Source organism: Sturnus vulgaris, chromosome 8, assembly GCF_052056855.1.
Source record: "Sturnus vulgaris isolate bStuVul1 chromosome 8, bStuVul1.hap1, whole genome shotgun sequence".
In the NCBI taxonomy this organism is placed as follows: domain Eukaryota; kingdom Metazoa; phylum Chordata; class Aves; order Passeriformes; family Sturnidae; genus Sturnus; species Sturnus vulgaris.
This window is the reverse complement of record NC_142250.1, coordinates 13667189-13694341: the sequence shown is the minus strand read 5'-3', so window position 1 is coordinate 13694341 and position 27153 is coordinate 13667189. Positions and strand designations below refer to the sequence as shown.

At 39.4% G+C, this 27153-nt stretch overlaps 1 protein-coding gene and 1 long non-coding RNA gene across 6 annotated transcripts in view; one reads left to right on the top strand and one right to left on the bottom strand.

Moving 5' to 3' along the window:
• Nucleotides 1–16149, top strand: part of RET (ret proto-oncogene) — a 78668-nt gene extending 62519 nt beyond the window's left edge. Inside the window, exons 15-22 of one of the 5 annotated variants that reach the window (XR_015805121.1) lie at nucleotides 35–157; nucleotides 1872–1942; nucleotides 5809–5946; nucleotides 7863–7962; nucleotides 8908–9055; nucleotides 10964–11138; nucleotides 13826–13894; nucleotides 14641–16149. Coding sequence is in view for 3 of the 5 variants with exons in the window: in XM_088168889.1 (XP_088025015.1) it covers nucleotides 35–157; nucleotides 1872–1942; nucleotides 5809–5946; nucleotides 7863–7962; nucleotides 8908–9055; nucleotides 10964–11121 (738 nt within the window). In the remaining 2 variants the exon portion in view is untranslated. Of the gene's footprint in view, nucleotides 1–34; nucleotides 158–1871; nucleotides 1943–5808; nucleotides 5947–7862; nucleotides 7963–8907; nucleotides 9056–10963 lie in introns of all 5 variants that reach the window. The other 4 variants (XR_015805120.1, XM_088168889.1, XM_088168887.1 and 1 more) reach the window with 4 other exon arrangements.
• LOC148222998 (uncharacterized) lies at nucleotides 147–26835 on the bottom strand. The gene is made up of 3 exons (XR_015805122.1): nucleotides 26517–26835; nucleotides 6501–6659; nucleotides 147–539 (listed from the first exon to the last, which is right to left on the bottom strand). It is a non-coding gene; the product is annotated as an uncharacterized LOC148222998 (long non-coding RNA).
• Nucleotides 26836–27153: the final 318 nt, after the last annotated feature.

The window sequence follows — 27153 nt, the reverse complement described above, 5'->3', positions numbered from 1 at the left end:
AAGAATAAACATTCCTGTTGTTTCCTTCCAAAAGCTCGTGCATCGGGATTTAGCAGCCAGGAATGTGCTGGTGGCAGAAGGGCGCAAAATGAAGATTTCTGATTTTGGCCTCTCACGTGATGTGTATGAAGAAGATTCGTATGTAAAGAGGAGCAAGGTACAGTGTGCATTAAAAGCAGTAGTGGAAATTATTGCCTGATCATGAAAAGGAATTTATGCTATGGGACTTGAGCATGGATAAAATGGAAAATGGCTATTTTTATTAACTTAAGATAATTATTTTAAGGAAATAAAAATGACAGTGAAGCAACACCATGAGCTTAACCAGTGGGACATATATACATATATACATATATACATATATACATATATACATATATACATATATACATATATACATATGTATACATATGAAATACATATATATATGTGTGTGTGTGTATAAAATATGTATAATCTTTAAGTAACTATTACCTCTTCCACTCCTCATTTATCCAGTCCTCTCATTCCACTCCTTATTTATCCAGTTCCTCATCAAACTACATGAAAACACAAACAAAAAAAATATCTTTTTTCTTTCTCTATTCCTATTTATAATTAAAAATATAAACTAAAAATAGCAAAGAGTTGAAAAAGATATGGACAATTTATATCAAGTTCTGCACAGCTTCCACAAGTCAGTCCTGTGATGTTCATGAGCACAGCTTCCCACTGACTGTGTCAAATGAGCAGTGGTGCTTCAGTTCCCTCTATGGCTTAATATGAAAGAGTTGCCAACAGGATTTTTTTGCTTGTGAAAATTTTAAAATTTTATGAGAAGATTTCCATAAATACTGTGAATTTTTAGTTTTGCTTTCCCTGTTTTTAAAGGCCAGTTTGTGTGACTGTTTCATAAATCAAAACAAGCTGTGAAGAAAAAAAGACTTCCAGAAGACATGATCTTATGTAAAAGGGCATTGCCATGTTCATTTAGCTGTCTTCTGATGGATGTGTTTTTACATTGATTTACACCAATTGCTCTATATTTTGAGAGTCATGCATTTACATAAAGGCAGTTTGGCAGTTTAGTTTCATTTGGTGGGGCATGATGTACTGAGTGGATATTTGCTCTTTATTTCTGAGACACTCATCACTGTAGTATTATTCAGAGCCTAACAAGCATCTGTCTGCTTGGATGGGGAGACAGGGAAAAGAAGCAGTTGAGAAGGAAGAAGAAGTTTCAAATCCTACTGAAATACTTTTTGCATGGATATATATGGATTTCATGAGAATGAGAAGTAAGGCATATGAATGTTAATCATGCTGTGAAGATTATAAAACATCTTGGAAATTTTGCAAGCCTAGATTTGCATGAATATTTGTGGTGGATTTCTCAAATTTTCTCAGTGAATTTCTGCCAGTGAAAAATAGCAACTTGTAGATTCCACTTAGAAGCTATTAACCAAATATGACTGTCCAGCTTCAGTTCTGAAACAATCCAGGTGCTTCTTCTTATGCTTCATTCCTGGTATAAATAAAACAGCTCTTCCTCTTTAATCATCATTCCTCATAATTTTTGCATTTTCACATTTTCAAAGTTCTTTGTTAAGAGTTGAGTTTATCTGACTTAAACTGGTGACCACCTGCAAAAAGCCACACCAGCTTATTGCACTTAATTAGATTGCTGAAGTGTGTGAAAAGACATGAAGTAGTTTTTAAAAATGCTCTTACAATTATTCTCCTCACTGTTTTTCTTATGAAATGCCAAATCATAAGTGCATTGGTAAATGCTGTAAAATGGCTGACTGTGTTTTACCATTCTGAAGATAAACACCTTGTTTATTCACTTGGAAACTTACTTTTCTGATCATTACTGCTTTTTTACCTCCTAGGGTCGAATCCCTGTGAAGTGGATGGCCATAGAGTCACTATTTGACCATATCTACACAACACAAAGTGATGTGTAAGTGTAAATTCTTTAATACTTTCTGGTTTGTGTGCCTGGGGAGGAAGCACAGCAAGGTGTGTAGGAGTCAAAGCCATTACTCTTGCAAAGAAACATGAAGGAAGTATGGATGGCACCATTAACTGGCAATGATGCCCAAGATTTTTGCTGTTGAATTAAATCTGAATAAAAGTTTATCAGAGGTCTTTATGTACATAATTCTTGTTGAAATCAGCAAGGGTTGGATCTGTTCATGTGACAGGATTGACTTTGACTATAGAGACATGAGTTGTAATGGTCATACCTGAACTTCTCGGTTCTGTTCATCACTTGTCTGTACACTGAGTGGCAGGTGAGGGATGGAGGGGAGGAAGGGAAGGGGAATTTAAGGCCTGACCTCTCTCCTGTTGAAATCAGTGACAGAACTCCAGTCAGCTCAGTCCAGTTTCAGTGCCAAGATACAAGGTTTTTTTTGTGGTTAGGGAAACAGAGACCCTGAAGATGGATATGCTGGAGTCTCCACCTGTGATGAGAGGGGGCAAAGCAACCACATCTAAGCTATTCCCATGTGTGATAAGCATGGGGTCAGGCAGAAGAGTTTGTAGAAATTTTTAATTCAGGATCAGATACTTTCATTTCCTTCTGGGGTGAACAATGCTTGTGACCAGTCACCAGGCAGACTCTAAAGCTAAAGATTATTTATTTAGGAGAAAAAACCTTTAAAGGATTGTAAAAGCAGCAGTACTTAGGCCTGATTTTCTGCTAGGTAGCATCTTTATATCTTCTAAGTTTGTCTTGAAAGAGAGAATCTGACTAAAGTAATGTTTTTGTTACACTCAAATGGAGTAAAGTGCCAGTTTGGGTGGCATTGAACTTTGAGAGGAAAAGCATTTTGATAATAGCAGGATGTCAAAATATTTACCTTTAGATTTGCACTTCTCAAATTACTATTAACTTTTTACTTCTCTCTCTGCGGATCAGAGCAGTTTTAGTGAAATAAAATATTTCGCATGCCTTGGAAATTCCTTACAAAATGAATTTCCAAAGTATTTTCCTTTACTTTGTTTCCATTGGAGTAAGGAAAGAAAAATATAGGGATAATTCTGGTGAGACTGTCACTTATATTTAGGTCAGCTTATAGGTTTTTCTGGATCTCTCTTTGTTCTCCTTAGAGCACTCGTTGTCCTGACTTGCTTCTCTAAAATTGCTTTACCCAAAGAATCCTTAAAATTCCTTTAAAAATTTCTTAGCATATTTTTAATTTCTTCATTTTCTTCAAAACAGTTTTGTCACTATGGTTTGGGGCCAGAACAGGTTGTGTTGTCGTGTAACTGCCTCTTCTTTGATTGCTCATTGATCATCTGGATCCAATAGCATTCCTCCCATTTCGTTCCCTGATGGGCTGCTATGAAGTAAGCCCAGGAGTGCTTTTCTTGTCCATGGGATCCACCACCATGCAGAGATTGCCCAGCTGGCATCCAGCAAGCCAGCCCAGAGCCCTGGGCAGCACGATGTGCTGGTGCTGTCACCCCTGCTTCCCAGGGCTGGCTCGGGATCTCCATGCAGAGCTGTGCTGCTGGCCCAGCTTTCCTGGAGCTGCCTGTTCCTAGGGAGCACGGCACTGTGCTGTGCACATCTGCTCCTGTGCAGTGCCTGAAAGGGTCCAGGTGTCTGCTGTGCTTACCCTGTGCCTTTGTCTCACTGCTGGCTCACCTTTGCTGTGTCACTGTACATGAAATAATCCAGCAGTGCTGTATAGCCATGGTTCTGCAGAACAGGACTCAGACACACACACACACACACACACACACACAGAGTTGCAGAGCAAATCCTCTGCAGCACCAGATTCCACGATGGCATTTCAGCAGCAGCAGACTGATCAATGAAGTACTCCTTTTGCAGTGTTGATTGATATTTTTAGATCATTGCACTCACTGAAAATATTATTTTATGGATATTCTTCGTTGTTTGTGGTGATGCAGTTATATTTTAGGTGAACATATTACTCAACCATTCCAATATGCTCTTTTTTCTGATATTCTATGTTTCTGTTTTCCACCCTCTTCCTTCTCAAGCTGTTCTGTATAGTTAGTGGTTAGCAGAGCTTAATAACAGTACCACTTGCCAGCATTTGCAAAACCCCCATTTTTGCTACAGGGGTTGATGACATCAGTGGAAAGCTAACCTACTATCTTCCTCTACACATACTTTTCTTTCCTGGCTTTTTGTGATCATATTTTTATTCAGCAATAAACATAACACAGTGGGAAATTCTTCATCTCTCATTTCTCCTCCTGCGGTACTTAATTTGTATAACAGTCTGAAAGTACTGCAGCATTTTACAGCATTCTATTCTAATATATTCACTTACTAAACAAGTTTAGTTAATAAATTGTTCATCTGATCCCTCCCTCCATATTCCATAAAATTCCTCTTAAGCAGAAGTAGACTTTAAAAATAAAACCTGCCGTGCTCCAAAGTTTATTTGAATTAATCATGGATAGAATTGTAACCTGATGGCAGAGCATAACTGGCTTCAAAAAGGGTATGAGGAGAAATATTAATAAAGTATATGAAAATGCTATAAATATTCATAAGCTTTCAAGAATGTGCTGAGTGATTAAAATTTAATTCAGTGAATGGCATTAGGGAGAAGAATGGCAGCATACCACTTGGGACCATGTGAGAGTCACATTGACTTCTCTGACAGTTTGGGGAGTTTTATTGCTGTGCCTTTGGGGTTACTGTTGTACTTTGAAACGTGTGAAGTGCAGGTGGAAGGGAGTCAGACAGGAGGTGAGGTGTTTGGCTAGCACTTGGAGATGGAATTTTCATAGGGAATTAGACACGGCTGTTTGGTTTGGCAGTAGGTGTCTAACACTTCCTAAAATTTTCTTTAAAATGGAGTTTACAGTGAAATTGCCCAAAGCTAGCATTTTTCATAAATTGTATGCAATTTTGCTTCCAGATGCATCCCATTGAGCAGCCCCAGTGTTGGCTGGCTTCCTTCCTTTCGAACATCCAGATTTTGTCGGTTGTCAGTAGAGCAGATTCAGAGTGATTTGTAGCTTCTTTGTGTCTCAAAAAGCATTTCACTAAGAAAAGAAAAACATTTTTGCCTCTTTTCTCCTGGCTTGCTCTCGAGAAATGGACTAATTTATCTAAATATTTCTCACCCATTGTGCAAGATCTTTTTGTTTGAGCTCAGCAGTAAAGTAGGTTTAAAATTTTAGTATTTCTTCTGTTCATTTCAGAAAATTGTTTCATCTATTCTGTGTCAAAGTTCATCTTAGGCATTTGGTATTTCCAGAGGAAATTCTTTCCTCTTCTTTCATCAACTCTAAGAAGAAAATTAAGGCCTGAATCACTGAAATGGCCCAACAGACCAGCTGAAATCAAAGGTGTTACTTATGATTGAAATAAATAAATTGTGTTGTCTCATAGTTGAGACAGCAAACCGATCATCTGGCAACTCTGTAAATTTAATTTACAGTTATTTCTGAATACAGGGGCTAATTAGGGAGGTTAGACTGCTACAGGAGCACTGTGCAGCAGAGGAACAAGTCTTTGGGCTGGGCCACCAGAGGAAGGACTTTGTCCTTCTGCTGTCCAGAGAAGATGGACCTTCCCAGGGTATAATTAGTTTTTGTAAAGAGGTAAAAGAGAGTTTTCTGTTTTCTCTACTGTCTTAGTAGCTGACCTTTTCAATGAACAGTATTTAGGAACAAGGATGGCCCTATTTGCATCTGTATGGCCTCTCTGGCTTGAGGTGTCTTGAATTTTGTTGGGTTCTGAAAATACTAGGAGGAAATTGGTTGTGTAAATGCGACACTAAGCTCCTGAAACCTACCAGTCTATGTAAAGGCTCGTTTTTTCTTTTTCAGATGGTCATTTGGAGTTCTGCTGTGGGAGATTGTTACTTTAGGAGGCAATCCTTACCCAGGTATTGCTCCTGAAAGACTCTTTAACCTCCTAAAAACAGGCTACAGAATGGAGAGACCAGAAAACTGCAGTGAGGAAATGTAAGTAACTCTTGGTCTGATTAGATTCAGAAAACATTAATAAATATACTTGAAAAAAGATTTAAATAAATACCTCATAAATACTATTCTGTATTTCTTAGAGATATAATCAGAATATGTTGTGCTTTAAAGAATGTCATGAAATTAGTGAACAGTAAAGCAAGGGGAAAAAATTACCCACAGAACGCCTACAGCTATATCCAAACCATTTGTAGGGTATTGAGTAACATGCTTGCTAAACAATTAAAAGAGTTTGTAAATTCAAAACTTCTGAGGGTAAGGGGGAGGAGGAAATGTCCATAAAACACAGTAGTAGCTGAAATATTCAATACTGAAAATACCGAATATTCAGTATTTTCTGCAGATGAAGCAGATATTCCATGCACAGTCATTGTCTATTAGTTGCCAGGACATTCCAGAGGAAAAAGGATACCTTGGCCCAGAAAGCTACACCCTTGAAGATGAACGTTTTCTGTGACTTGATAAGCCCATGGCTTTGGAGACAGTTCATAATTTGTTGGCTGATGTATTAAAACACATTCAATGTGAAATACCTTTTGTCTGTGATCTTCCATGGCATTTGGTGATGAAGCATGATTTTTTGTTCAGCCTGCAAATTTGATGGTGGTTGCAGTTTTTGAAAGTTCCCAAGCTTTAATCATTGTGACCACTCTTTTGACTGATTTTCTGTTGGAAGGATGCTTTGACCACATCTGGGATGAGAAAAAAAGATTTAAGTAAATGATAATAAAAATAATAATTTTTTTTAACATACAGAGAAAAATATTAAGTATTTCCAAATTTAGGGCAGTGTAGAAGTTTACAAGAACGATTGGCAAATATCCTCTAAGAAATGTATAATACCAAATTTTTTATTTGTTTGATCTCAGTGAGGAATACTCGGTCCGCAAACATATTATGTCATCGATAATTATTAGTTTAGGCCAGCTAATCTGAGTTCCTGGGACTTTTTTAATTGAAGCTAAATCATGGTTTTCTGACTTTTTTCAGATTTTCTTCTGTTTTACTCAGTTTTTCTGACAGCTTGTGAAAGCCCACTTTAAGGACCATTTTTCTCAAATTGCATTCTCTCCTGTACCCAGTCAAGTTCGAGAGGGACCATGGATGAAGGCATAAAATGCAGAGCTTTTCCATAGCTCCCTATGGTTCTCATAGCCCACTGTTTCCACCATTAGAGCAGTTACATGGACAGATCTCAGTCCTTAGAACAGCTGAGCTAGAAAAACAGCATGAATGGCACAGGTCGGAGAGTTACACTTCCAGGACTTGCCAATGTCTGTCTGATAGTCACTCAACTATAAAACTTTATTTCTATTCCCTTTCCTTTCCACACTCTATGCTATAGAAGGCAGTTAAAGAGAGAATAAATATAAGTTTAACCAAAAGAACAATAATAGAAGTAATCAAAAGAACATTAGTTTCTGCAAATAGTCTTAGGCTAGGCTTTGCTTTGAAGAAAAATTTACAGAAACTTCAGAATTTGAACAAATGAAAAACAAAATTCTGCTTTTTGGTATAACAGCAGAGTTTTTCAGCTTGATACACAAATTTTTTCAGTGTTATATACAAAGTGAATTAGAAATCTGGCATGCTGCCCTATACTTGAGGTGGTCCCTCGAGAAAGTGAAACTTAAGACTCCAGTTCTTCAATTTCTTCTTCAGTTCTCCAAGTGCATCATCATTTAAACTCATGGAGACTTGTGAAAAGAAAAGCCCATTGTTGTGAGTGTCAGTTGTTAATTCCAAGGGACGTTTAACAGAACTCACAACAGAGATTGATGTACTTGTGGATGGCCTTTGTGGCACAGTTAAGTTCAGTACTATAAATCATTCGAGCACAAGCATGACCTATTTCTAACAGTTTGGGGGTTTTTTTCACCCTGTGATGGTCCCAGGTACAACCTCATGTTGCGCTGTTGGAAACAAGAACCTGATAAAAGACCAACATTTACTGAGATCAGCAAGGAACTAGAGAAAATGATGGTGAAGAGTAGGGTAAGTGTGGAAAGCATGGATTTTGAAAGTTTTTGTGGTCTTCTGAGTTTGAATGTGCAGAAATAGTTACTTTTAAATTTTATTTGAAAGCAAAGTAAGTTATTTTTAGCAAATCTTGAAGCATTTACATATCTAGTTCCTTCCACATGCATGCAGCTTTTTGAAAGCAGTACTACCTCTTCTAATAGCTTTGGTGACTTCAACCTGAAATGTGGATGGATTATCCTTTAAACTGTCTATTTTCTTTAAATAATAGTAATAATTTAAAAACTGTTGTGGAAAGTTACTCCCAAATTTCACTCCTGAATAAATAACGTTAGAGAGCCAGAACTAGAAGAATGTGGTATTTCATGCATTTTAAATTAGTTGAAAGTGCTTCGCATTCTTTTTTTTTTTACATCAAAGCAATTCAGCAACATAAATAAAAACCAATGAATTCTTATCAGTGACCTAAATCTTTAGTCTCAGAACAGTAGCCAAAGCTTTATTTGACAATGTTTACATATTTATTTTATGCATTGTTATGTAATAGCTTTTGTAAAATGATTATGAGATCTGAGCACCTTGTCCCTTAAGCATGCATATGTATCTCCATATATATATTTCAGGCATACACATGGATCAGGCATACCAGAAGGTGAAGGTCAAACAAAGCAGTTAGAACAGCTTTTAATTTATTGTGTGTTTTGCTGATGTGCAGAATTAAGTAGGGGAAGTATTCAAAGTCTCTAGCAGGGGCAGTGTTAAGCACATCAGATGCTACCAGAGCTGCCGTGGCTGCTGGAAGGCAGAGCCTTCTCAGGTGCCAGAGGTTCTAGAGAAAGGTAAATGCAGTGGGTCTGTAGTTCCTTGCTGTAAAGAAAGCAGGTGCACATTTATGCTTTTTACCCAGACAGCAACACTGCCACGTGCATTAACAGAGCTTTTTGTGTATCCATTTCTCAGGACTACTTAGACCTTGCAGCTTCCACTCCCTCCGACTCCTTACTGTACGATGATGGGCTCTCAGAAGAGGAGACACCTCTCGTGGACTGTAATAATGCTCCCCTCCCTCGAACCCTCCCTTCCACATGGATTGAAAACAAACTCTATGGTAGAATTTCACATGCATTTACTAGATTCTAGCAACACACAAAAAAAGTTGATTTTTCTTCTGCACTGTTCTCAGACTCTGTAACCCCATTACAGTGTTTCTTGTCTGAATGAAGCCAATCAGAATTTGCTTGGAAGCTTCTTTTGGGTTTTTTTTGTTGGTTTGTTTGTTGTTTTTTTTCTTTTGGTAAATGTCAAAGTTTGCATCAGGATCATCCTTTAGTCATTTTGCAGCTGTGTCTAAAAGAAACATTTTAAAAGGATGTGAAAATAAGTAAAATGACTAGATATACAATAAAAGCAAAAAAAAAAGATCAGGGAAGTATTCTCAGGGGAAATATAAAATGCTAATGAGTATCTAATTCAATTATCCTGTTGGGGGAGGCTACAACATTTAAAATACGTTAGATTCTGCACCTCTAATTTAAGCAATAGACTTTTTTTTTTAATACTGTTTTTTGCCATAACTCATTGATAAGACTCATCTGCAACATTTTTCATTTATTAAAAAGGATGTCTAAATTTCAGCTGCTATTAGTACATTTTGGATCTATAAGCTGAAATGTATTTAATGTATCATAGGATGAAAACAGATTATTATATACAGAAGGTAGAAATACTGTATATAAATATTATATACAGACTAAACTGACATGTAAAATCCTTTGAAAACTTAATTAACAATGGGCATTTTGAAAATATCAGCTGTTTTCACGTCCTTTGATTTGTTATGAACATGTTAGTACTAAACCTTGACTGAATGATGTAGCAAGTGTTTTTAAAAAGAACATATGCTTTCATATTGTGATGGTGAGATGGACAGTAAAAATGGTTCTTGCCAAAACTCCTATATTTTGTCTTCTGATTAAATATTCTACATGGTTTTAGATACTTACTAACATCACAGATACTGTTTTCATTCTTCAAGCAGTATGACTTTCGAAAAGTTGGATCTTTTAGTTTAAAAGTTGCCATTAATACATGGCTTTGGGTCTATTTTTGATCTATACCTTAGCTATTATTTTCTTCATTAGGTTTTCTCAACTCATGTTGATTTTGGGGCACTTAGTGGTTAGACTGTTAAAAGAATGAAGTAGCAGAAAAAACTTGCCACGAGGTTGATGGCAGATGCTGAATGCTTAATAAGCAACAGAGTCAGATTTCTGTTTTTGAAAATCTCAACACTGCTATGGTTCTGTGCTTGCACAGCTGAATCAACATGGTGCTAAGCACTCTGCATCCATTGTGGTGATCACTTGTGCCTAAACACAGAAACAGTTACTGCACTCAGTGTAAATAATTACAGGCCTGAAATACAACTTTAAATGCTGAATCAAGACAGGAGTGCTCAGCACTTTGTTGGACTTTACTCAGTTGCGCTCCTGGGATTTCCTGAAATTAAGCAGGGGATCCCTGGTGGGGGTGGGGAAGTGTCCCCAGAACCTCCCTGAATCCAAAGGAAAAGCGCCCATTTAAGTAAATGGAAATACTCTAGCATTGAAATGGACTTTGGATCCTGTCCCAAATAGGTTTATTAATTCTTGGAGCATTTCCTGTACAGCAAGAACTTTCTCTTGCAAAGCAATATATTGCAACATGATTGTTAAAATATAAAAGTATGAAAAGTTGGAAGCTTATGAGAAGAACAATTCTTAGCTTTTTACTATGCACGTGTGCATGCATGCACACAATTTTTTATTGAGTAAGCACTTTAATTTATCCAGGGTTTTTTGCCTGCATCTCAATTTCTGCTTCAGGGATTTCAAAACATCATTTATATTAATTGATTTGGGACAAAATCCAGTGGACTGGCTTAAAGTATTGAAGGGAGTTTTGCCAAGGGCCTTACTGTCTGCACATGAAGTTATGGTTCTTCAGTGCAGAAAAAATTATCTGTTTTCATTTTTAGGCATGTCATACCCGAACTGGCCTGAGGAGAGCCCCGTTCCACTCACAAGATTCGATGGCACTAACTCTGTGTTTTCAAGATATGCAAATGATAGTGTATATGCTAACTGGATGGTTTCACACTCAGCGGCAAAATTTATGGACAAGTTTGATAGCTAAAATTTTCTTTGTGAAAGGTAATGGACTCCTGAGGAAAACAAGGAGGCAAAGAGTGAGAAGTCCATTGGCTCGTTCTTTGTACAATCAACAACTAACTTTTAAATTGGCAAGCCCCTTCATTGGTAGTTTTTAAAGTATGTTATTTATGCTGAAGACTATAATTGATACTCTCCCCTTTCAGAAAACATATCAAGCTGGATAAGAGTTGTAGTTCTGGTACTTCTTTCTAAGTTGCCAGTTTGCATATGGTTCCATTTGGCAACTTCTTAGTGTAAATGGCCTTGCACTTCATTCTCAGTGTTTTTTAGACTAACCATCCTGTGTTACAGCGTTCTGGGATGGTAAAATGTACTTGAACTGCTACTTTTATAGTGGCTGCTAGCATACAACCACTTGATCTAAGCAGGAAGCACAAACAGTATAGAGAAGGGAGGAGGGAAACAGGCTCCCAGATTACTGAGCTTGCTATCAAATGACAAGTGTTAGAATGATGTTGGCACTAACAAAGCCAATATCTTGGTTTGGAAGCAAACATTTAGTAAGTCAATAGAGGACTTGAGATTCAACATTTGAAGTCTTGTAAAATGTATTGTCTTGTCTTAATGAGAAGATAATTTGTTTTATTAGTCTTAACTTCTCTTACCTTTAGCACAATGGAGATAAATTTGATACAAGATAAGCTATATAGACTGATGGCAATCAAGAGTGTTCGTCTGACACATTTACTTTCCATCACCAACATAGTAATGTTAAAACATACGGTCTTGTACAATCATAGTTTCTTTTATGAGTTAAAAATAGCCTATACAGGATTTTTAGTCTGAATTCATAGAATAGAATACATCAATACATCATTAGAATGGTTTGTGTTGGAAGGGAACTTGGAGGTCATCTAGTTCCAACTCCCTGCCCCCCCTGCCTGCTCCTCCATTGTGGGGACACCTTCCACTAAACCAGGTTGCTCAAATTCCCATCCAGCCTGGATTTGAACACTGCCGGGGATGTGACATCCACAGCTTCTCTGGGCAACATGTTCCAGTACCTCACCACCTTCACAGTAAATAATTTCTTCTTAATATCTAACCTAAACTTGCCTTTTTTCAGTGTAAAGCTGTTCCTGTTATCCTAACATTACATGCCCCTGTAAAAAACTCCCTGTCCAGCATTCCTGTAGATTCCCTTTAGGTACTGAAAGGCTGCTCTAAGGTCTCCCCAGAGCCTTCTCTTCTCCAGGCTGAACATTTCAAATTCTCTCAGCTTGTCTTTATAGGAGAGGTACTCAGCCCTCTTACAGTCTCTGTGACCCTCATCTGGACTGGGTCCAACAGGTCCATGAACTCCTTATGCTGGGGACCACAGAGCTGATGCAGCACTCCAGGCTGGCTCTCACAAGAGTGGAGCAGATGGGGAGAAGCCTCTCCTGCTGCCCACGCTGCTTTTGATGTAGCCTGGGACACAGTTGGCTTGCTGGGCTGTAAAAACACATTGCCTGTCATACTGAGAATCTCATCAACCAACACCCCCAAGTCCCTTTCCCTAGGGCTGCTCTCAGTCCTTTCTCCAAGCAGCCTGTCTCTGTGCTTGGGATTGCCTTGACCCAGGTGCAGGACCTTGTCTTGCCTTGTTGAACTTCATGACGTTTGTGTAGGCCCACCTCTCAAGCCTTTCAAGGTCCCTGTGGATGGCATCCCTTCTGTCCAGTGTGTCAGCTGCACCACACAGCTTGCTGTCATTGAAAAACTTGCTGAGGGTGCCCTCGATCCTGCTGTCAATGTCGCCAGCAAAGGTCTCAAACAATGCCAGTCCCAGTACTGACCCCTGAGGAGCAGCACTCATCCCTGTCTCCACTTGGACATGGAACTGTTGACAGCGACTCTGACTGTTACCATCCAGCCAGGTCATTATCCACCACACTTTCCATCCATCAAATCCATGCCTCTCCAGTTTCAAGACAAGGATGTCATGTAAGATGGTGTCAAATGCTCTGCACAAGTCCAGGTAGATGGCATCAATCACTCTTCTCTTATCCACCAGCACTGTAATCCTGTCATAGAAGGATATTTGTAGGGTTTGCCCTTAGTGATGCCATGTGGGCTGTCACAAATCACCCTATTTTCCATATTTTGTCATCAGGTTCCATGGACTTGTGGATCCTCAGGTTCCTTAGCTGGTTCAGAACCTGATCTTCCCCTATGGTGGGTGGTTCTTTATTTTCACAGTCCCTGCCTTTTTGCCACCTCAGCAAACGGGCTCATGCAAACTTGGGCCTTGGTGGCTGAAGAATTTTCTGGCAAAAATGTCATTGAGTACCTCAGCCTTCTCCATGTCCCAGGCAACCAAATCTCCCATTTTTTCCAGAGAGGGCTCACATTTTCACCGATGTACCTGTAGAAGCTTTTTTTGTTGCCCTCGATGTCCCTGGCCACATAGAATTCCATGAGGGCTTTAGCTTTCCTAATCTGATCCCTAGCTGCTTGGACAATTTCTCTGTATTCCTCTCAGGTTATCTGTCCTTGCTTCCACCTTTTTCTGTGGGGGAAGCATAGGCTTCCTTTTTGTGTTTGAGTTTGTACAGGATCTCCTTGTTCATCCATGCAGGTCTTCTGACGTTTTTCCTGACTTCGTCTTTGTTGCAATGCTCCTGACCTTGCAAGAGGTGATCCTTGAATATTAACCAGCTTTCTTGGGTCACTCTTCCTTTCAGGGCTTTATCCCATGGTACTCTACCTAGAAGATCCCTGAAGAGGCCAAGGTGGGCCCTCCTGATGTCCAGGTTAGTGAGCTCGCTGTACACCTTCTCACTGGCCTGAGGATCTTGAAGTGCACCTTTTCATGGTCACTGCAGCCAAGGCTGCCCTTGAGGTTCACCTTCCCCACCAGCCTCTCCTTGTTGGAAAGAACAAGGTCCAACATAGCAACTCTCCTCGTTTACTCCTCTGTCACTTGGAGAAGGAAGTTATCCATGTATTCCAAGAATCTCCTGGATTGCTCATGCCCTGCTGTGTTGGCCCTCCAATGGATGTTGGGGTAGTTGAAGTCCCCCAGGAGAACCAGGGCTTGTGAATGTGAGGCAGCTCCTGTCTGTCTCTAGAGGGTCTTACCTGCTTGGGTCTCATCTCCTAGTTGGGTGGCCTTAGACCCCCACTATAATGTCACTTGTCCTTGCCCTGCCTTTAATCCTGACCCATAAACTCCTCATCCAACCCCAGTACAGCTCCAAACACTCCATGGTCATGGACATAGAGGGCAACACCCCTTTCTCCTGTTCCCTGCCTGTCCTTCCCAAAGGGCCTGTATCCTTCCACTCCAACACTCCAGCCATAGGAGCCATCCTACCACATACCTGATGCCAGTAAGTTCACAGCCCTGCAGCTGTGCACAGTCTCCTAGTGCTCTTGTTTATCCCTCATACTATGTGCATTTGCATAAAGGCATTTAAGTTGGGCCCCTGATGGAGCAGACTTCCTGCCAGGAAAGGCTGGAATTCCTTTGCACAGCACTTCACATTCTCTTTTGCAGATTTGCAATCCCTCTCCAGGCTCTGGGCATCCTTTGCTGGTGCTGGCATCGGCTGAGTAGGAGTGGAATGGATTGAGGATTCCCTCTCCCAGCAACTTCAATTTAATGCCTTCTTCCCCAGCATGGCAAGCCTGTGTCCAGAGATGCTCTGCCTGCTCCCTGGCAGATGGGCCCCCATCAGACTCCATCCACCCATGTTTTTAACGTGAGTCCCCAGGAGCAGCCAGACCCCTGGCTATGGCACTAGACCCCTAACCATTTGCTGATTTGCCAGATTCACTTGGCCCTTTCAAAGCTCTTCCCTTTGACAGGGACGACTGATGAAAATCTGTCAGCACTTGAGTCTCTCACTACCACTCCAGGGATCTGTAATGTCCATGGTCCTCCTCAGACCACTCCTGGCTGTATCCCTGGTGCACACATGAAACAGCAGCAGATAATGGTCAGGAGACTGTATGAGGCTTGGTACGAGGCTCTAGGTGATATCCCTGCTACAGTTCTCTGGTAATCAGTCAGGTTGATGAGTGGTTCCCTCTGTGCCTCTCACAGGAGAGTTCCCTGCTACTCTCATCTGTCACCTTTGTTAGTTTGCTACACGAGCAGATGGGGCTGCCTTATTCAGCTCCAGCCTCACTCCTGATGTTATGGGTCCTCCCTCTCCAGTCTGCAGAGTGCTGAAGTGGTTCTGCAGGGGCACCTCAGGCTTCAGGGAATGCTCTTCCTCCCAGTTCTTGTCATTTCAAGTGTCCATTCTTCTGCCTTACTGACATCCCTCCTCCCTTCTGTGCATGCATGGTGGGGGAATTTTTGCCTCTTTGGCTGTGGGTTTACTGCAGGCTGCCCTTGGAACCAGCTATCCAACTCCTTCACAGCCTGAAGTTATGTAGGCTTCTCACCCCCTCCTGCAGCTCTGCCACAGGACGTCCTCTGCCTCAGCACACCTTTTGCAGATATTCAAGTACAGAGATTCTGTTTGCAGTCTTGTTAAGTGGGTTGGAGACCTCCTCTCAGCTCCAAATTGCATATACTGCCATGCACAGGACACTGCCATAACATAATTCCAAATAAACCTATTACCTTGAAAGTAACAAAAAACACTTGCGCAGCAAAGTCGGTCTAAAATTGTGCTGTTGAAACTATACAAGGAAAATGTCACTGGAATTTGTTAAGGTGAAATACAAAAATGTTGTCCTTACAAAAGTGACTTGATACGTGGGAGAACAATCAGCCTGTGAGTCATGTTCTATGTGGAAGAGTAAATGATCAGCACTACTTTTGTCTTTATTTGTAATCTACCATGGTTAAGGGTAACCTTTCATTTGCTACAAATGTTGGGATGTAAATCCTGAGTGACTCGTTGTTAGCGTCGTGATGGTTATCCTAAATAATTCAATTCTACCAAAGCTTGCTCCTGTCACTAACAGTCCAATTTAGATGTTTCAGATCTGTTTTCAGATGTTGTTTTGTGTATCAACTTTATGTTTCCATTAAAGTCTGTGATTTCAGAAACATGGTCTTGAGTCAGACTGCCAAAACCTGAACACAGATTTTCATTTTGCAAAAAGTGGGATATGAAGTGGTGTGTTGGAATTGAAAAAGCTTCCCTGTTGGATTGCATACTTGATCCTGTTCTGGTTTCGGACAAGCAGTAAGCACAGCAGCTTTTCCTTTGCACAGACATTTGCCATGCTGAGTAGTGTTTATGCACAGCAGACACACAGCTCTGTATGCAGGAGGGGCTCAACTGTGATACCACGGTGATCTTCACACGACTGTCAGAGTGTATACTTGGAAATGAAAGGGCACTGAAAATGAAACCCTTTATATGGGCTGTTTTTGCTGGTGAGAGATCTACAAAAAAGGAGAAAAAAATTACACTTGTGGTCACTTTATGCTTCGTCTAGTTGTTTTCCTGTATTTTATGTCTGTGGGACATAATAGGAATTCCTCACTTGACATAAGCAACCAAGGCATCAAGATTTTCGGGGTTTTTTTCTTCCTTAAATGAAGAATGTAACCTCATCCAGTATCTTCAGCAATAGCATGCAACTGAGAGATGTGAAACACCCAGTTTCTAATCCGACAGCCCTGTGACAACATTGCTGTACGGTAGGTGAGTGGGACAGTAAGTGATGCTGAAACAACCAGTGGATGCAGGGAGTAGTGTGTACTTTAGACTTTCAGCATAAGTCAGTATTGTTTCAAGCACTAATTTGTGTGAAAATTTCACTAATAGTTATTGCTGCCTCTCCTACTGGACATAGATCCTGCACATGAAATACATACATGGCCCATAATTACAGTTTCCATGCACAATTACCTGCATTAAGTGCAGTTTAATGAAAAACTACGTGTTTCCTAATCCAATTAATTTTGACTCCCTTCCTGCTCATGAATGTTAGCAAGAAATAGATTATTGCTTTTAAGTATTCATTCCTAATATGAAAGCTTCTTATGTCTTCTGTGTATGCTATTTAAGTAAATATTTCCCTTGAAGTGTTTCCTGTTTGTTCTGTGTTGCCACTAGTCAAAATGGTGACAATTTTGTTTCAGTTCCTCTTTGGAGAGTAAATGTACTTCCCACATGGGAAAAAAGTGATACAGCAGATGATTATTTCCATCAGTGCCAGAAATACTTATGCACTTGACTGCCCTGAGGAAAGTGAATTCAGAGGGAACAAATGACTCATCTAAATATACAGGTTGGAGGGAATAACTTTCTAAAACTTTCTGCCAACCTTTTCTAAATATCTGCAGAAATGACATGGTTTACCTGATCTGTGCCTTGAGTTGTGACAGATGGGCGAGAGCATGAATATTACATGTCAGTACAGTCCTTAGAGCAGCACAAGGAAATCATTGCAATATTGGTTTCCACAAACTTCCAGAGGTAAGATACTCAGAAAATCTTACTGTGAGCTTGCAAATTTTAATTTGCAGACATTAGCCTTTTCCTTATAGTAGAATTTCTTTAAAAATACTATCCCATGGATATGAGGTACATAATATTTAAATATTGGGGATTTTAGCTACAACTTATCATGCAAAATATGCATGAGTCTTTACTGGACCTTAGCAATTCTCAAAAACATACAGTAAAAGCAAGCTTATATTCCTTATTGATTTAGTATCACTCTTATATGAGCAATACAAGCTTCAAAATACATCTAAAAAGATACTTCTACTCTAACTTTTGAAAGTTCAAAAAATAGCTTATAATTTTGAAATACTTTGTTTCAAAAGTCAGCTTACATGAAAGCATTGTTTCTCACTGTAGCTATAGTGGTAAATTTGTAACAAAATACTGGAGATAATATTCAAAAGCACCAGCCCTTAAGTAGCACCAGGGAATGTTCCCCATGAACAGAGTGCAGATGGGCCACAATGTGATGAATGGTTTGGTCTTTTCAGCCCAAGCAAACTTCCTGAAAAAGAACCGAATCATTCCCTAAAAATCTACGCAAGTACTTAAAATCTTAATAAGAAAACCTAAGTTGTTCACATCCTTTCTATCTAACTTCATAAAATTTAAATAGTCTCTCTGAAGTTAGTGGGATCATTCATAAATACATTATCCCTAGACACTTGCTGGTCTAAAATCCAATATCCCAAGAGTCAACTAGCAAAAGTACAAAGGGTATTATCAAAATGTGGACAAATAGCAATAGCCTTTGTGTACTCATCCCTAGTACAACATTTTAACTTGCCTGTTGGGAAGCAGTCTGTGGAATTAGGTACTAAATACCAGAGAATGGGTAAGCACAAATAAATCTCTAACTTACACTTAGAAGAGACAATTAATGAATTTTTTTTTGGTATTTATCAAGATCTCCAGTAAAGCTGAGTTATTCATTTAAGCTGTATTTTGTATTTCTCATTTCTAAACTTTGGGACAGCAACCTGTGTCTTCCAGTTACAGTGGAGAGATGAATACTCCTAATGCATTCTGAGAAAATTAATAGTTCCTCTCTTTTTATAGTGGTTTTGGGTTTTTTGGGTTTTTTTTTTTTGGCTTTACCTGGTCTTTTAAAGGGTTACATATATCTTAAAACAACAAATTTCTTGTTGAAACCTCTTACTTTGAGCCTATATCAAAGTTAAATGATAATGTCCTGAAGTTAAGTTAAAGCATTTTGCCTGCCTGAGGATAGATGAATACACCTTCCCTTAAGCTCAGCAGAAATAATTAGCTCCTTGTTTGGGTTAAAAAGGTACAGTTCATAAAAATGCAACTTTCTCTCATCTGAAAGCAGTATCAGTATATTTCATGTGGATTTCAGAGTAATCTAAATAGTGAGAACAGTTTAAGAGCATTGCAGTTGTATTAACCATAGATTTGAAATCCTGAACAATTCAGCCTCGATTGGGATATCAATCAGTCATTGCAGTTCTGGTCTGATTTTTCTGCACTCAGCAGGTCACATAAATTATTGTTAAAGCCCTTATATAATTTTTCAGATGTTCAGGGCTTTCCTTCCTGACATGATCATGATCGAAAGAGTTTGATGTGAACACTGATTTTCGTTTGGAACATGTGCCATTTTCATAGCTTCCTGCCAATGCAATTTCCTTTCTGAATTTACTGTACTTAAGGATGGAAGTATTTTAAAATTTTTAATAAAACTAAATCAAATTAGTATTTTAAGCATTTGGTTTGCAAAGAATCTTGCTTGCCCGTATTTAGGTATATTTGAAAGTTATTTTGGGGGGGGAATCCTGAAAACGCCACTTAGTCTTTCAGAGAATGTAATGTGGTGTAAGCTATAGCCCAGTGCAAATCAGTATACCAATAGATACACTTATCCTACTTTTATTGCCAAACTGCTGCCAGTAACAAGAACAGTATCCCTTTATTGAAGAGTATTTCACATAAAAAGGAAGAGATTGAGAATAAATTCTCTTCTGTTGGAAAAGCACATGTCAAAATGTGGAATCCCAAGTAAGGGGTAGCTGATGGGACAGATGAGGAGGCTGAGAGGGACAGCTGATCTCATTCCTTGAAAAAGCTGGTAAGGATTCATCTTCTGATGATTAAGAAGCTTGAAAGAACATTGTAAAGACTTAAATGTGGGGAAAGTGTATGAAAAGATCATATGCATATGATACAATTACTACCATATTGTATGGAGATCAATACCAGAGCTATAGTATATTTTTTTAAATGTGTACAGAGCTTTGAGAATCAGCCAGTAAGAAACAAGTAGGGTTAAGTGTTCTCCAAGATAGTTTTTGTGTGGTCAAGAGTGTCAGCAGAAGACAAAAATTATTCTTTCTGGTACAGGTTATAAATAATTGAGGGAGAGTTTAATATTGAGTCCGGAAATAATTTAAACGCTTACTTCACTGTTTTTCCTGAGCAGAGGCTTTCTGAACAGTGGCCTGGTCCAGCCAGCAAACAGAAAGGCATAAAGTTAATGCTGACTATAAGGATTTTTATTTTAAAACATTGCTGTTGGAGGTCTAACTCAGTGTTGTTCTTCTAGGATCATTTGTTAAAGTGAACTGTGGAAGTTTGTTAAATACCAAGGAAAAACAGATGATGTGAGTTTTTGCAAAAATACTACAAAGAATAGTTTAATTTATACTGCAAAATATTGTTCCCCATTTTTAAATGCACGAAAATAAATTAAGCAATCAAATTAGGTTACAACAAGTTACCATCAGAGACAGCTATGTAACCAAACAAAAATAATGTTTATGGAGTCAATTCTGTTTGCTTACTGAGTCTCCATTATGGTTTCCTCATGTTAGAAAATGTGAAATGCATGCTTTGAAATGCTAGACCTTAAACTAGAGGTTGCTTCCAATTGTTACCATTTTAAATGATGATTATATTTCCTAGGCAATACACAGCAGAATGATATTCAAGGGTATTAAACCTTGAAACCCAGTGATATGAATAGCACATATTACCTGTATTGCTATGAAAGGCATCAAGTCTACACTACAGACCTTGTCATACAAGATTTAAACATAGCTCAGGGGGAGCAGAAAACATACATAAAACATACATAAAGTTATCAGCAGCATTTTAACATTCACAAGTTAAGCTATTTTTTTTCACCTCCTACACGTGGCCAAATTTTATGATTTGCATTTGTCTGCATTCGTAATGAACAGCTTCATGTTGTGAGTGTACATCAGTAATTTAAACACAGCTTGCACACAGCTTCTAAGATGCTTGAATTGCAGAAAAAGTCAGTGTGAAAAAATACTTCTTTTCTCTGTATTTATCCTGTCATAAATGTGATTTGTTTTTTTAAATAGTGCAAATCCTTGCTTGTCTAGCATAGTGCCAGAACTGGTTACTGACATTCTTTAAATTTAAATCAAAAAGAGAATGAAACTGAAATAGAAATGTCACTTATAACTATTCAATTCCATCTAGTAAATACTTCTGAACTTGATATTCCATCATTTAAATGGGGTGCAGGCTGCCAGATCAGGTCTTTTTCACAGTAGTTCTAAAAATAGGGACAGGAAAGGAGAAGCAAGAACAAATTTTCCTTGCTCTTGAGATGGAGTGGGAACAAATTCAAGTGATTTTCAAAGTACCTTGCTGTTCAGCTCTCCTGTAATTGCATTTCTAATGTAAAATCTTGCTTTGAATTAATTTGATATGGAGTTTCATTTTACATTTTACAGATGTGAGTCCTTGTAAGATGCTCATTAGCAAAACTTTTTCCTAACAAAGATAAAATAATCGTTACAAGTCAGCAATTAAAGAGAAGCTTGTGAGACTGCTAGGAATGCAGTGACACTTGATCCTGACTTTGCAAATCAGTTCATCCTTACCCATTGGTTTTATAATGATAACAGTGAAGTCTTAACAGCATACTTTAACACTTTTCCAAAATCAGCCACTGCTTTTATACACCTCAGGAACAGATGCCAATTTCCATGAAAACCTAAACAAAGTATTTTAAACTGCTCAGCTGAGGTATGGTATTATTTTTCTGGTTGTCTCTTGATATTCTATGGTACCCAGGAGGGTTCTCTCATGACAAGGGAACCTTCCTTTTGCCCTGTCTTAACCTCTTACAGCCCTGTGAGAGTTTTTTAGTCATTGGTAAAGTACTGCTAATAAAATCAAAGTAGTTAGGTGATTTTATTATTACTTCCATGCCATTTTATGGGAGGAGTTTAAAAATATAAAAAATGTTGCACTTAAAGACATTTTAATGATGAACATGCAACAATGAATGGTACCAGAAACAAGAGAAACAAATTATTTGTTTTATGAACTGGCTGGAGTTTTCACTCAAATAGAGGGAGATCTTTTTTGGACAGTGACAAACAAGTCTTAACACTAGCAAAAAAACCCAAACCCTAAAGTGGAGTAGATAAATATTGCAAACAATGGACCAGCAAAGTACAGACAGTGAACAATAGAAGTTTCTTAATCTCTGGTTCTGTCTAGTGAATGAAGAAGTGAACACTGGCTTTGTACTAACTGTTTGGTAAACTATCAGCATGGATGATCATCTCTGTACTGTGCCTTTCTACAGTTTTGTTTTTATTTTGTGTGGGAGGTCGTGGTGGTTTTATTGACTGTTGGGCAGGCTCAGTGGGTACACCTGATCATGCAGTAACACATATTAAATACTGTTAGACTGATTATTTTGTATAAAACATGAAGCACATCAGATTAAGAAAGCCCAAATATTTCTCTCTAGAGAGAATGCATTTACTGTAGATATTTATCTGAATAACTTGAGCTTTGGTGCATGAGGCTTTCAAGCACAGAGAAAACCCCAACCAGATAACCAACCAAAAGACCTTGATAACTTATATTGTTATCTCATCAGACAAGGAGTGCTCATGAAAGATTTTCTGGCTTAAATCTCATATATAGAACATTCTAACTTAATTCTTTTGCTGCATCCTAGGTAGTCAAGTCTACAGTTTAAAAAGTAATTTAATATCATTTATTTTAAATATGTTACTTTATGGTATTTATAGGTTACTGTTCTGCAGTACTGAAGGACAAAAGAAAAGGAATATGTATTTTTTTAGTATGTTTTGCATAACACTGAGTCTTCCAATCCAAACCCTCCTATTTGTTTTCCATTCTAGGCACAGAATATGTTTGCTTGGACTTTGTTTCAGAGCTGCTTAGCAGTCAACATATTTGTGACAAAATTTTCTTCTCTTTTTAGAAAAATACCTACAGCACTTCTTAGTGCTATTAGACAGAAGCTATTTAGTAAAGGTGTTTTGGAATAGTCAGAAATGAAGCAGTAGAGAATTCCAGCACTACCTATGTGGATTGCTTTCCACACATGTCACTGCTGGTGTGATGCCCTGGTGCAGCTGCGAGTGAGCAGTGGAACCCTGGGCATGCAACCCATTGTTCCTGCCAGGAAAAATAAGGCCATGTGGCCAGGAAAAATGCTCAGCCACCACTGCAGAATATTGCCTGCTGCTCTCAGCTGGAGCAGCAGCAGAGCCCAGGCATTAATGCAGCTCCCTGCTTGTCCCCTTCTGTATTCCTTTTCCCCGTGGCACCAGCCAGAGCGACACTGTACTGGTGGTACAGGAACATTTCCATAATCCATTTGCTGCTGTCACAGAGCTCGGCAAATATTTGTTGCTAACAGCAACTGTATGTTGGTTTCAAAGAGGAAAAGTTATTTGAAGAGATTGTATCCAAAAAATTCAGATTTATCCTTCCATACACTTTTCCAGATGCTAAACTATCACAAAGATAGATTTTCTATTCAAAGAAAAAAGCAAGTGGACTACAGTAAGCACTTCTGTTATCAGAAGAAAGCCTTTTCAGATAGTAGATAAAACTAAATCTTATTTACACTCACAGCTGTGATTGTACTGATTATTTTTTTATGATAAAGAGTGTCTACTACTTTCATGAATTAGTACCATAATTATTGAGTCTGCTTTAATGTATGAAAGGACTCTATATAAATCTTAAGTTGGTTGATACTGTTTTCTAATGAGAATTTTTGAAAGGAAGTAATTTAGCAACTGTGAAACCAAAACTACAGGAAAAGAGAAATCCATAGCAGTTCATTTCCCAAACATTATATAAATTATATGCTTCTGAGTCCAACATTTAGTAGATTATAATACCAAAGAATTACTATTTATGTGATCCCAAAACACTACATGAAAAAATGTAGTCCTTCAGCACTCAACAACGTAGAGGCCAAAAGCCGAGGCATTGACAAAAAAATCAATAAACACAGGAAGATTTTTGCATGGTATGTGGGTATTTTATAGATGCGCTGTCTCTCCTCAAGCTGTGTTAAGTCAAGAGATGATTTCAGCCTCCGAAAGCAGCGAGGTAAAATACCCTGGCATTCCAAGTGCCTCTAACACGTGTCCTTGATGCCCCACAATCAGACTGTGTCCTTGCAGAGGTACAGAGCAAGCCCTGCACTGCGCCTTCAGTGCCCCAGCTGGTGCTGACACTGCAGCACTGCCAGCAGAGCCCCAGGTCAGGCTGGGCACTGGCCAGGGCAGACGAGTGAACTCTGCTGAAGCTCACGGCCTCTCCCAAGAGCCCCTTTCACTGCCCACAGCAACAGCCTGCGTTTGGGCAGCAGCAGTGACAATGGGCCACGGAGTGACCCTTAGAGAGAAGCTCAGATTGGGGATTCTAAGGGATAGAAACCACAATGATTAAAATATTGTAGGAGGGTTGATTTCAGGCTATTAAAAATTCTTAATGATTTTGGTTGCATTGTTCAGTATCTGTTATAAATAATTTGCAACGTTTAAGGAAAAAGAAAGTGGCTTCACATGGGATCATGTTGGAATTGTGCCATCAGTAAAGCTGAGCTCTGGTATTTGACAAAAAGCCTTGTGTCAAGGCAAACTAATGACCATTGTTTGACAATTAAGGCTCAGAATTTTCAGGCTAAATAGTGGACCATTTTTCTTATTCTACATGCACGTTTCATTTTGGCTCAAGAGGTTAATAGAACAAAAATATCCTTTGTTGAAGGATTGCTTTTTTGCTTTTCTCCTTTGGCCTCATTTACATTAGTCCTTCACTTTGGTATCAAGTTCTCAGATCAGCTCTTCTCTCACTTTTCCTTTTGTTTCTTCCCCTCCAGCCCACACATATGCTTAAAAAAAAAAAAAAAGGCACGAAAAAGAAAACCAAAACCACTGGAGGCTGGAGCTAATGCTGTTCTGGAAAATGCTTCTTTTTTGAATAAGCTATTGCAAGTCAGCCACTTCCTTTCCCCCAGCTGTACCAATTTAAGAACAGTGTTTAGCAAAGTTTAGGGAAAGATTTTTAAATTCTGTCTCCTAAATAACCATCCTATAATAATATTTTAGGAAAATTCAAAGCTGAGTCACATTTTATATTACATTATAAATATATAAATATACATACTATTGCTCTCAGATGCTAGGAGGTCTGCAACTACCTGTCTAAGAAAAATGCCCAGGCCAAAATGAACTGTATCTTATAACACAGACATCTCCTAAATGTTTTATTGCCTGCTTTTATTCACAAACAACATGGGAATTCCTCTGTAGGCCTGTAAGATTAACACCAAATAGGAACTGTGACATCTGTCAGCATAAATATAGGTCTGAGTTATGAAGGAGTATCTAATCTTAGAACAGCTTGTTGTGATAGAAGAATCAGAAAACTATACAGTACATCACTGCATACCCATCATTTTTCCTGACACAGTAGACCTTTCATACAGAGATGACTATGAATACCCATGTGTTCCTATGAGAGGTTAAGAAATCTATTTTTTCCTTCTCTCAGTCTGGAAAAAAACAACCTTTCTGGTAGAGAAGAAATTCTGGTAAACACAAGAAACTGACAGTTAGAGAAGAAGGAAAAAGTACTCTGTGGATAATCTCCTGGAAGGCACTGTATAGCTCTCCCCACACAGCAGCAACAAGCTCGTGTGCAGAAAGGTGGTACCTGGGAAACTTGAAGGACAATATTCAGATCTGGCTGCTCTCTGTAGGCCAGCCAGTGGGTGCTGCAGCATTGTCAGAGTTTGTTTCAGATCTACAATGTAGGATTAGTTAACAAAATAAGTAATTTCAGTTATTTCCATTCCGTTATCTTCTTGTACTCACAAATATTATGTCTACAGAAGACTGCAGTCTCCAGTGTGTTGGTGTCTACTAAACTCCTACTCATTATCCACAACAAAGACAGCAAGCAGGATGTTCAACAGTCATCTGTAACATGCAATACTGAAACTTTGCTTGAGGTTAGGTTTAAAATAATATATTTACATACTGTTCTAAAAGAGTAGTGAAGCCACATTTACCTAGTTTGAAGAATGCACATGTGAATATTTAAAACCTTCTAATAATCCTCTTCTATGAATTATGCTTTTCAAGTATATTTTTGAGGGATACCTAAAATGATGATCTAGCATTGTGACAAGTTTTAATGGATAGGAAAGTGCCTGATCACAGGAGCCAAGTGTCTTTTCTCTGTTCATTTAAGGTATTCCCTGGAAAGACCTTTGCTGTCTGAGGGTTTGAAATCTAGACTGAACAGATCTGGTCCTTGGACACCCAGCCCCCTCCCACACTGCATGGTGTAGCTATTTATGAACAAATGGGTTTCTGCCTGTTTGAAGACAAAGGGCTGCTCTGTGCTAAATGGGGCACAGACCCCGACAGAGCAGTAATGTGATAAAGGATGCAGCCTCTGCTGCTCAGACCATTGGGGCTCTGTTCTGGAAAGCCCTCGGTGCCTGCCTTTGGGGCAGGTGAGCAGTCACAGCCAGCCCAGCAGAATGATGTCAAGTTAAGGGTGCAGGCCTGTATATAATGAGCCTTTACTGGCTTTCACTGACTCTGTTTTTGATGAGTGGGAACAAAAATATTTGGTACACAGTTATGGAAGAACATTCCTACTTTACCTACTTCCTGAGCTTTACCCTTTTACACTGCTACAGGCCACCAATCATGCACGTGGCTGGAAGCTGCATGAGTTCCCAAGCCTGGCTTCCTTACAGGCTAAGCCCTGCAGAAAACAAATACTTTTTTTAAAATAGTGCAATGAAACGTTCTTCTCGAAATATAGAACCGTACATAAATACTTGAATAAGCAGAAAATAATTACTAAATTAAATTCTGCTTCTTGTTTCCACCATAAAGGCTACATCACAATTTCGCCGTTCTGCAAACATGTGAGAAACCAGCATCACTGTGCTGCTGGTGGCCCTCTGCGAGCATGGAGCTCCATGGCTGGGAGAGCAGCTGTGCTGTCAGTGCTGGGGCAGGCTCCGTGTGCGGGCAGGATCACTGTCCGGGTGTCAGCGCTGCGAGCCGGCAGGGCACGGGCCGCGGGAGCCGCGGGAGCCGCGGGGCCGGGGCGCTCCGGGCGCGCTCCGTGTGGCCGCGACGCTGAGGGGCCCGCCCGGCGGGCGCTGCCGGCACAGCTGCGGAGGGTGCGCGGAGGGTGCACGGAGGGTGCACGGACACGCTCCCGGCTCTCTCTCTCAGACACGGACTTCTCGCAGCTCCCGGGGCGCATCGGAGCGCGGCGCGCCCCCG